This window comes from Piliocolobus tephrosceles, chromosome 18, assembly GCF_002776525.5.
Source record: "Piliocolobus tephrosceles isolate RC106 chromosome 18, ASM277652v3, whole genome shotgun sequence".
NCBI lineage: Eukaryota > Metazoa > Chordata > Mammalia > Primates > Cercopithecidae > Piliocolobus > Piliocolobus tephrosceles.
In genome coordinates this window covers 40364639-40376925 of record NC_045451.1, presented here as the reverse complement: position 1 = coordinate 40376925, position 12287 = coordinate 40364639, and the positions used below count along the sequence as shown (strand labels likewise).

General features: G+C 33.7%; 1 protein-coding gene across 2 annotated transcripts in view; it reads left to right on the top strand.

Annotated features, from left to right (window-relative positions):
• The window catches only part of PIK3C3 (phosphatidylinositol 3-kinase catalytic subunit type 3), a 130151-nt gene that overhangs the window by 36856 nt on the left and 81008 nt on the right, over positions 1–12287 (top strand). For both annotated transcript variants that reach the window (XM_023207638.1, XM_023207639.2), the window contains 4 exons: positions 1074–1169; positions 3958–4029; positions 6590–6694; positions 7335–7427. In XM_023207638.1, coding sequence (XP_023063406.1) covers positions 1074–1169; positions 3958–4029; positions 6590–6694; positions 7335–7427 — 366 coding nt within the window. The remainder of the gene's footprint in view (positions 1–1073; positions 1170–3957; positions 4030–6589; positions 6695–7334; positions 7428–12287) is intronic.

Genomic DNA, 12287 nt, shown 5'->3' with positions numbered 1-12287 from the left:
GTTTTCACTTCATCATCACCCTAATACAGTCATGTGCCTCATCACGTCATTTCGTTCAACCACAGATCACATGTACAGTGGTGGTTCCATAAGATTATAGTACTTTATTTTTACTGTACCTTTTCTCTTTTAGGTATGTTTAGACACACAGGTGCTTAACTGTTGTGTTACAGTTGCCCACAGTATTCAGTACAGTAACCTGAATTAACCTGAAGTGACAGGTTTGTAGCCTAGGGGTAATAGGCTATACCATATAACCTAGGTGTGCAGTAGGCTATACCATATAGATTTGTGTGTTTACACTTCATGATGTTCACACGACTAAACTGCCTAATGATACATTTCTCAGAATGTATACCTGTTGGTAAGTGACCTGTGACCATGTTTGCTTTTTTATTTTAAGGGGACACAATTATATAAATAATTTTTTTAATGTTGGAACAAGAAGTAATTATTCTGCAGTATATTTAAAGTGTGGATAAAAATTTACAAGTGACAGATCATTTTAAGACCATTTATAAATTGTGAGAAACGTGTAAAGGCTATACTTGGTAAACTCAAATGGCCTCTTTTCTCAGGTTGCACACTTTTTTTTATTTTTGATTTTCGTTACATATATTGATTTCTATAGTTTAGTCATATAGGTTAAGGGTGAACTTAGCTTATAGTTGTTAGAAGGACAAACCATTCTTTTTATTTTTGAAATAAAATAGTTATCATGAACATGTATGCAAAATACCTTCAAGATTATAAACGCAAACTACTGAATACACCAAAAATGTTCAATTTGAGAAAGCAGTTATTAGTGCATGGTAGACACCACTGAATAAACAGTAGTGCTGTCTGTAATAAAATAATAGCGCTGTGTAAAACACACTACATGTATATAATAAAATAAAAATGTGTTATGTTTTGACTTGTATTTGATAGATATGTGTGTTACTGAATTGGGAAAAATGATGCATACTGATAGATATGTGTGTTACTGAATTGGGAAAAATGATGCATACTGATCCTTTAAGAAAATGTTGAAAATAATCATTTTTCATGAAAATCATTTTTTTCTTTTTCAGAGTGAAAAACGAAGTTCTAATTTCATGTACCTGATGGTTGAGTTTCGATGTGTCAAGTGTGATGATAAGGAATATGGTATTGTTTATTATGAAAAGGTATTTGCCTTGGAACTGTTTTTGGTCTCTAGAGGGGAGAGGAAACATTAAAAAGTATTACTGTTGTTCCTGCTGGGATGAATTATTTGGTTGCAGGGTAGCATCAGACAGCTGTCAGCAGCAGCTGTTTATGTATACACAAATCAAATCGTATAACTACAACAAGATTACAAAAGCCGATCACTCATGTAATGCAGTTCTGGGTTACAGAATTCAATAACTATGCAAGTGATTAAAAACTTTGTGATTAATTGTTCTGCAAATTGGCAAGTAGGACACTAAGTAATGACTTTACTTACTAATATTATTTATTGAAAAAATGAAAGGGGGAAATTATATTTCTAAGTGGTAGGCTATTTATTGAAAGTTAAGAGTCAGTTTGTTATTGGAGTGTATGTGTAATGTCTGTATGTGGCCCTCACTAACGTATACTTATGAAATACTTCAGAAATGTTCATTTATTTGTACAGCAGATGCAAAATTAAGGCAACAATTTTACCATCAGGCTGGGTAATAACGAATATGCAGTTATAGATTTGCTTTGTTTTGCCCATTATGCTACAGAAAGGAGTTCTGTGTTTAGTATGTACCTACTTGAAAGTATCTTCCTTATATTTTTGTAGAAGGTGCTTCATTTGAGTACTACAGAAATATATACTCAAAATATATACTCATATTTTGAGTACTACTCAAAATATATAATTGAGAAATAATTATATATTTAAGTACTACAGAAAATAATTGTATGCAGGCCAGGTATGGTGGCTCATGCCTGTAATCCCAGCACTGTGGTTGACTGTGCGGGAAGATTACTAGAGCCCAGGAGTTTGAGACCCACCTGGGCAACATGGCGAGACTTCATCTTTATTTAAAATAAATATAAAAAAATTTTAAAAAGTATGCATAGTTTGAAACCACATAAAATGTCTTCTGTTCTTGTGTTAATAGTCGACAAATGTTAAATCAGCGTAAATGATGACAGACTTTTGATACATGGTATAGTAGTAGATTAATAGATTAATATTTCTTCTAGCATAAGACCAAGCTGATATGCAGTGTATTTGTTCATTAGAAGCAGTCCTTTTAAATTAAATTTACATTTTATTGTTGTTTATTAAAGCTGTCACAAGAGATTTTAAAAATATATATACTTTTATAAATTACTGTTGGAAAGGTTTTCATAATGAAGTTTTGAGTTTTTACCGTTTATTTATGATATTTTTTCAAGTTACTGTTCATATTTTTGTCTTTAACTTATATCCCTTCCATGTTAGTGAAAAACTGGGAAGTGTTAACTTGTTTCTGCCTTTTATTTTATAAATGGTACTCCTTGGATAGATTATTTAACACTGTTTATTAATTTATTAGAAAAAATAGATCAAAAAAGGGAAATGTGAGTGAAACTGTTCTGTCACCAGTGCATTTTAATAAAATCGTATTTTATATTTTATACTATATGTCATTTCATTAAAAGCAGTATTTTCTGCCCACATAGAGTTTGTATTGCAAAAACATGCTAATGGAGAAAGTACTTTGAAACATTGTAGATGTGAAGGATCCTTTGAAAGACAGCTTTGATAGCAGATGAAATAATAACAGAATAGAAATTGGAAGAATTTCAAGTATTTTTGAAAAGGTTCTTGACCCCTTTCTACCACTTCCTGAAAATTGCTCATAAATTAATGCCCGTCTACTCACCCTGTCGTATTTCCACTTAGTGTAAAGATTGCTGGGCCAGTGTATTGAATCTAATGGAAATAGACTTTGTTGTCACCTGTCTTTTGTGACAGATAGCCTTAGTGAAGATTACTTGTCACAGTTGGGCTGATAAATGTGTTTTCTGGTGTTGTGACTGAGAACCAGCCTGTTAAACAACGGCTGTGGGAATTTGTGGTTTTCTCTAAGACTCAATTACTGAACTGAAGTAAAGTCACAGTGCTTCCCTGCTTTCAGTCTCTCCTGAGTTTGTTGCCCATATTTAAAACTGAAAACATACTAGCATTTGGAAATTGACAGAAAAGCTTGATGCTAGATATACAATCATGAGAAAGTGAATTTTGACCTTAATTAGTTTAGCCTTTTTCCAGTATATTTGGCAGTGACATTTTTATGTTGAATTGCCTTTGTCGCATTGGATAAAAATAAAAGCCAACATTCTTCAAAGGTGATAATACCAACAAAATAGGATGGCTTTATTTCTGAAAAAATGATTGATTGATTTTATTATTCAAGTTTAGATTATGTTGAGCAGGTGTACCTTTGAGAAACAATGTTGTTAATTCTCTGGCTGTGTATAAATTTGAATAATATTAACCCCACACTTAAAATTCTGCTCCTTTGAATGGATCTCAGTTGTGATACCTTGAAAAATTACCATTTAGTTTTTGCAAGTGGTGCAACACATCCATTGTGTCATATTTTACATATAGTCTGTGGTTTCTTGTTCTGAGTTTGAAAATTAGCACGTTTTTAAAAATCCACTGTTATTATATGAACAAAGTTTAAAAGAAAAGGAACAACTCAAAACAATCTAATTTCCAGACCTCATATCTCTGAAACTTTAGTAACAGTTTTGTTAGAGTTTTTCTCAAAATAATCTTGTAATCAACCAAAGAGAGGTACAAAGTGGATATGCATTTTATAATATTGTTAGAAGAAGATAAGGATTTCTTTAGAGGTAATAATGATGTTCATCAAATAGAATTAAAATACATTGGTGTGTACATCATATACTGTTTCCTATTGAATTAAATTTCTTTATTTAAAAAATTATTGCTCTGTAATCTAGGATGGTGATGAATCATCTCCAATTTTAACAAGTTTTGAATTAGTGAAAGTTCCTGACCCCCAGATGTCTATGGTAAGTTATTGTGCAAATTGTTTTATGAAAGTACTTTTCTTCAGAGTAATTGTGAGTTAGCCACATCATGTGCTTTCTTTAAATAAAGTAATATCTAACTGCCTCTGTTACCTAAAAGTGATTCATAAATTCACTTTAGCATCTAGACTCTGTTTCTGATGGAATTTTATGAGGAATATCGACATCCTAAAACTAAGGTTAAGGGTAGAGTAGGGTTGGGCATCCATTTTATTTGATTTGCTGAAAGAGCTAGGCAGTATAGTCCTTTTTTTTTCTTTCTTCGGGTTTGGGGGATGTAATCTTGAAGTGAAGACTTGACAGAACTGGTATTTGAAAGATTGTCATCATACGGAAGGAGAATTTGCATGTTACAGGAGGATTTTATATCTAGAATGAATGCATCAAAATTTTAGGGAGACCCATTTGTTGGAAAGTAGGGAGGATTGCTGTATCCCTGGAACTATTCAATTTGGAACATGGTAACTTGGATGATGGTGGGATACCTTCTTATTAATGAATTTTTGAGATGATAGCTTTCTCTCAGGGATATGAGGATAAGAATTCATACAATGCAAAAGAAGTTTAATTAGATGACTTTAGAATTACAAACTTGTAGGCACAAACTCCTTTTAGCAGCACACTAGATACCATGATTTTCGCTGTTACAGTTCATTTACATCATTCCAACTCTTTTTGTTCTAATTTTATTCATTTCTAATTAGATTAGTTACCTTCCTCATCAGACCAAAGTGGATTAAAATTGGGACATTGGATGATGAAAACTTGATGATTGAGATAAGTATAGGTCATGAAAGCAGGAATGGCTGGCTGATAGCCTAATATCAAAGAAGAGATGGGCAGTGGGGAAAGTAGAGTATAAAAAGTTAAAAAGAAAAGGCCATTTGAGGATCTGGTAGGAACATTCTAAAGACCTTGACAGTTCCTATGCATAGTATAGTAGAATCCAGTTAATATATCTCAAATTGGCACTGAATTTTCAGTATAAAATCAAATTAATTTCACATTTTTGATATTCAGAGCACACACTAAGTATGAAGAAATTCAGTTCAGCCTGTAGTCATAGTTATTTGTTAAACGGAGAAACACATTTTAAATGTAAACTTTGGGTGGGACTGAGATGATATACAGCTGTATCTGACAATAAAACAGACTATAATTACAATAATGTGGTACTGACACATATATGTATACCAATATACTGGTTGAACAGAATTAAAAGCCCAGAAATACATCCAAGTATGTATGGAAATCTAATATATGATAAAGGTGGCATTTTTTCACTAAGTCTTAAGGCTGAGGAATGGAATTAATTTGGAAAATAACCCTAAAATTATATCCATACCTCATACCATACATAGGAATAAACTCCAAATGGATCTGTAATGTAAATGTTAGGAAATGAAACTAGGCCAAGCATGGTGGCTCATGCTTGTAATCTTAACACTTTTGAGAGACCGAGGCAGGAGGATCGCTTGAGCCCATGAATTCTAGACCAGTTGGGGCAACTTAGGGAGACCCCATCTCTACAAAAAATAAAATAGCCAGGTAGTGGCAAGTACCTGTAGTCCTAGCTACTTGGGAGGTTGAGATAGGAGGATTGCATGAACTCAGGAGGTCAAGGCTGCAATGAGCTGTAATCATGCCAGTGTGCTCCAGTTTGGTCAACAGAGCAAGATCCTATCTCAAAAAAAGAAACCATACTAGTATTTTACTGTCAGTGTAAGGAAAGACTTTTTTACTGTGACTCAGAATCCAGAGACAATAAAATAAATGATTGATAAATTTAACTAAATTTTAAAAATTACATGGCTGAAGAGACCAACAAAGCCAAAGGACAGTTACCAAACTGGGAGAAAATACTTAACTACATACATTACAGATATATTAAGGCTGATATATAAAGAACTCTTAAAAATGAAGGACAAAGGACCATAAAGCCAATAAAAAAGTTAGGAATATGACATAAACAGTTCACACTTGCAATAAGAAATAAATAATATAAATTTATATTTTGTTTTAGGCAATGACAGTATGGTTAAAACTAATAATTTTGTCCATGGGTAAAATAGCACCAGATGTGTATATTCAAGCATTGTGATTATTGTCCTTGCCATCAGTGACTGATAGCTTAAATAACTGCTATGGTGATAATACAGTGACATCACAGGGTCATTAGTAGCTGATAGGAGGAAGAAATGCTTTAGTCTGTGTTGTCAGGGGAGAGTTAACAGTGATGGTGATATTTGACTGGTTAGAGGAAATGGAAACCTTGAATTATATGAAGAGTGAAGGGAAGATGTTTTAAGAAGCTTTAATGACATGTGTATATTATGGGACTAGTGGAGTTTAAGGCATACTTAGTTTCCCAGTCTTGAGAAGGATACATATTTTTAAGATATGTAGAAGACTGCTAAAGTTATATCAGAATAAAACATTAAATATTATTAAATGCTTCTAAGTACCATTTCTATTTATGAATAGCTGTTGAAATTTCCTTTTGGTGAAGTTTACATTGTCAATATTTTAAAATAATTTATAGGAGAATTTAGTTGAGAGCAAACACCACAAGCTTGCCCGGAGTTTAAGAAGTGGACCTTCTGACCATGATCTCAAACCCAATGCTGCCACAAGAGATCAGTTAAATGTAAGATAATTATGCAATGTTAATTTAAAAATAGTTAAATGGGTGTTTTGGTTGAAGCTGATAGCTGTCACCTCACTTAAAAATTATTTAGATGCACATTTTCTCCAGGTTGATGAATCCTGCATCATGTTCATAATTTCACAGATCAGCAGTTCTGTTATCATTTGGGGCTTTCCATAAATTTATTATCTCTGGAGACAGAACTGCAAATACTATATACTTTCAGTCAATAGATAGTATTCTTAGAAGCTGGCCCTAAGACCTTGCCTGAGAGAGGACTTAGTGTGTACACATGCCTTGTTGTATGCATTGACTTTAAAAGAATTTATTGTGTGCACATTTTTCCTTTTTCTGGTAGGGGACGTTGTTATTTTGCTATGTCTTGTTTCTGGTTGGATTAAATGGACTCTCCAGTTAAATATTTACCTGTGGAATATGACTTTCTGTTCTTCTCCTTTAAACTGCATTTTGGACACATAATTATAGCAAATTTAAGGCCTACTTGACTGCGTTTACATTTTCCTTGTTTGTATAATAATTGTATAGAATTATTTAAATAAATGAAAAATATTAAGTGAAATGGAAATATATAGGACATATATGGTTGACAAAATTAGTTCTTTTTCTTTTTCTGTTTTAGATTATTGTGAGTTATCCACCAACCAAACAACTTACATATGAAGAACAAGATCTTGTTTGGAAGTTTAGATATTATCTTACAAATCAAGAAAAAGTGAGTGTCTTAAATACTTTCATATATCAAATTTATCTACCAGCTTTGTTATTAATGATCAAGATGAGGAGAATGCCATGGAAATCATTATTGTCACTTTAAAGTTACAGAGCAGTGTATATGATACTCCATTTTTTAAAAAAATTATAAAAGTCTGCATACAAAGACACATGTACCTGTTTGTTGACTCATAGGCAATGTCTGAATGGGTTTTGAAGTCAGAGAGACTTGGGTTCATTTTCCAGAAGTACATCTTAACGCTTGTTTGGTAGGATAAGGCAACTTACTTTGGCAGCTTAGTGTCCTCATTATTCTAATGGAGACAGTTTTCTTTCACAAGTAAGATAATATAGGTAAGTAACCTGGTAGAGTATCTGATGCATAGTAGGTGCAGAGTAAATGCTGGTTCTCTTCTTCTTACCTCTTTGAACCTGGGTGACTAGGAAAATATGTATGCTATTATAATAACGAAACTACAGAATTCTAGATGAGATGTGGCTAGAGAGAGAGTATGAGAAATATAATTTGAGTTGTGGGAATTCAGTTGGTGAAGTAGCATAGAGGTAGGCATACGGAATAACGGGTAGGTCAAAGCTAGACATTTGCTTCCCATAATAAAACCATGGAGTGGATAAGGTTTCTGGGGAGAGAATTGTGGTGAAGTAGTCATCACTAACCTGAAGTCTTTGGACACTTAGTTTTGAGTTTTACTATTGCCCCTAAGAAGCTTTTTGACTACAGGCAAATTACTTTGCCTGTGTAAGCTTTAGTTTCCTCATACTTAATGTGAGACAATCATGTGATTGTGAACTTTGTCTCCTAGTTTTAAAAATAGTCTGTAAAATCTTAAAACAGAGAGCCAAGGGGTACCTCTTATGGTATCATAGTAATAGCCAGCATTTTTAAAGCAGATACTATGTACCAGAAATTCTGTAAATCCCATAACAACCCCACAATGTATGTATTATTGTAACTGTTCTATGGATGAGGAAACTTGAGCCTAAGAAAGATTAGGGGGCCTGTGCAGACTCACAAAGCTTATACATGCTGCCTCTTAATATGCTTGCATCTACAAATTAGAAATTTTGCATCTACAAAAAAGAAAGTCAGTGAAAACATAGAAAAGAGAATTATAGCGAAAACATTTTCAACATCATGCACATGCCTTAGCAGGAACCCTGAAATGCATTAGGGGAAGACCAGAGAAGCATTAGGAAAATTAATATCTGTTCAGGAAGCTGTTACATATTTATATGAGAATGAATGAATTGATATGTTTTATAATCTTGTGATATGGTCTTTAACTACGATTTTAAGTTGTTTTTCGGAACCAAATGTCCTTTCTTTAGTTTCTAAAATAAAGATAAAAATGCAGTTGCAGCTCATCTTAACTCTTCAGCTTTTCTGCTTTGTCATTTATTGATGCCTTCAGAAGTTCTTTGTAAATGAATCATATTTGTTCTCCTTTATATCCATAATAAGAATGAGAGAATAATTTTTAATTTACTGTAGCTTTGAGTATGATTCTCTTAATCACTGAACAAAAGGAAATATTCACCAACAGAAACACAGGTTTGTGATTTGTGTTTTATTAAAAGATTGAGTTAGTGTCATGATACTGTGTTAAATGAAGAATAACCTTGGTCACAGAAATTGCATCTTGAATGCAGCTCAGTGTCATCTAAAATACACAGCTAGATATTGAATTGAACCTGTTAGAATGTATAGGTTTAAGAAGCATATAGGAGTAGATTTACAGAGCAGAACTTTTTTAGATAGAAAGGTTTGCAAGAAAAATTATTTGTTTAAACAAGTAGTCACTTCCCACCGAAATTCAATTACTTCTATATATGTGCAAAAGAAATAAAATGTTCAAGTGATATAAAGTGTATGACAAGTTTCACTTAACTAGTTGATTTCAAGTTTTCGAAAGGTAAGTGATGAAACTTCAATTCTCAGGACATATTATAGGATTCTTATGACCACTGGAGTAGAGTGAACAATATGTTTTAGTGTTCAGAACTCACTTTGGAGTAAACCAAATATATATATAGGCCTTGAAGTGACCAAAGGAATTATTCACACCACCACATTTGTAACCTTGTAATAATTTCAAATGGGTTTTGTGAAAAACGGATACTTTCATACTCCACCCATTAATTTATTTACAGAAAGAAATTCTTTTAGCATCAGACTCTCCGAAATCGTGATTTTGGTTACTTGACATTTGGGCCCTGGGGCTGAAAAGCTTTCCTAGAGAGAAGGCAGTGCTCAGAAAACACATTGGTGGAAATTGGTTCTTACAAAGTTATACTTTTTATTTTTTAATTAAATTTTGTCTTTCTATCCTTTTTTTTTCTTAATGACCTGTCTTAAGTATTTCAGATGAAAACCTTCTAGTCAGAACTTGATGTTGTACCCAGAAAGTTCATAGTAATAACTTTGTTCAATTAAATTTGTTACCATTTAAATTTATGAAGTATTTTCCAATTCATAGTTTATAGCATATAGGAAGTGACTAATTTCTGTGGAACCTGAAATGTGAATATTGTAATTTTTCAAAACTATTTGACAAAAACTGCAGTTACTTTTGCACCAACCCAATAGCTTTTACAATGGACTTTCTTCTTATAAAAATACTAATTTAAATTAATTCCATGCCTTTTGATTATGCTTGGGGGAAAAAAAGCAGTTGAAAGAGTCACATGTAGTGAAGGTAATAGTGATGCACTGAGTGTTCTTATAAGGCTGTTTCTGAGACAGTGACATGAGGACAGTCATCATATTTGTGTCTCCTGACAAGAAGTTGATGGTGACCCATGGGATAAATGAATTCAGTTCAGCAAGTATTTATTATCACCTCTTGGCCTAGCATTATATAAGACTATGAGGTTTCAGGTATCATGTCCTTGTATTCAAATAAATTAAAACTGTTTTGGGATAAGAATATTTACACATAATTAAAATTAGGAAGTATAACGTAATTGATTAAGGGTCACTGTCTTAATAAACATATAGGTTATTGATACAATAGAAATGTGGAGGATGACAAGAGCAGTGTGCTGTGATATAAGGAAGGTTTCACAGAACAAAGATTGCCCTTAAAGTGTGAGCAGACTTTGATAGCATTTTTTACTTGGTGATCATTTTTTTATGGAGAAGGAAAACATGAGTAAGGTAGGCCGTTAGGTTCAGGAGACAGAGTTTTGCGTGAATGGTTATGAAATAGAAAAGATGGCATCAGATTGCGATGAGCCTCAAATTATACCCTTAGGAATTTAATTTTATTGGCAACAGGAAGCCACTAAAGCAGGAAAATGTGTATTAATAAGTGATAGTTTATTTCTCTCTTTTTTTTTTTTCTTTGGAGACAGAGTTTCACTCTTGTTGCCCAGGCTGAAGTGCAATGATGCGATCTCGGCTCACTGCAACCTCCCACTCCCAGGTTCAGGTGATTCTCTTGCCTCAGCCTCCCAAGTAGCTGGGATTACAGGCATGTGCCACCACACTGGCTATTTTTGTCTTTTTAGTAGAGATGGGGTTTCACCGTGTTGGTCAGCCTGGTCTTGACCTCAGGTGATCAACCTGCCTCGGCCTCCCAAAGTGCTGGGATTACAGATGTGAGTCAGCACACTAGCCTAACAAGTGATATTTTAAGGAGTACAAACTAGGGTAGATTGGAGCAGAGCAGAAAATGAAAAAAGTGACATAATTAGGAGGCTCATATACTGACTGAGAGAACAGTTTTGGAGGGCAAGGGATGGAGAAGGAGCTATACAAGTAAGTTGACTTGTAGAAAATGACCAGGGGTTAGGCCTGAACCTGATGGATTTGTATTGTTGTGCGTTCATACCCCACTCCTGGTACCAATTTACTGTATTAGTCCGTTTTCACACTGCTGATAAAGAGATACCTGAGCCCGGGAAGAAAAAGAGTTTTAACGGACTTACAATTTCATGTGACTGGGGAGGCCTCACAATCGTGATGGAAGGCAAAGAGGAGCAAGTCATGTCTTATGTGGATGGCAGCAAGCAAAGAGAGCTTGTGGAAGGAAACTCCCCCTTATATAGCCATCAGATCTCATGAGACTTATTCACTATCATGAGAACAGCATGAGAAAGACCTGCCCCCATGATTCAGTTACCTCCCTTCAGGTCTCTCTCACAACACGTGGGAACTGAAGATGAGATTTGGGTGGGGACACAGCCACACCATATCGGTAAGGATATATGGCAGGTGGGAAGAAAAGAATGAGTTGTTTTCATGTTTGAGTATTTGGAATCAAAAGCATTGGAAAAGCAGCAAAATAGAAATTTCTAAGAATTTAATTGGTAGAAGTTTAAATTAGAAATATATATATGATATATAGTATTTTCAGTTCTGAGGTGATTGTGATTCTAAGAATAGGAGATAACAGGTGATTTTCAGATCAAAGGGAATAAAACATAGTAATACGTATAGTAAAGCTAAAATTTGATGTCAACATCAGAAATAGAATAAAAATAATGACTGATAATAAACTAATTATTTACTATATATATAGGATACTGTCACAAACATTTTATATTCATTAACTTAATCTTCACTGCAAGCCTATGAGAAAGGTCTCTTAAAAGTTAAATAATGTGCTTCAATTTAATCAGGTAATAATTGATGGAGCCAGGAATTATAATTGGAACCCAAACACCCTGGCTCTACAGTCTATGCTCTCCAGTAATCTATGGAAGTTCCAGAGAGAGAGAGAATTGCTCTTTAATCCTACATGGATCAGTAAAGCATCTTTAAAAGACCTAGGGTTATTTAAAAAGGCCATTATTATTGCTGTCTTCAAATTCTTACTTTTTGTCTTTCTTATTCTTT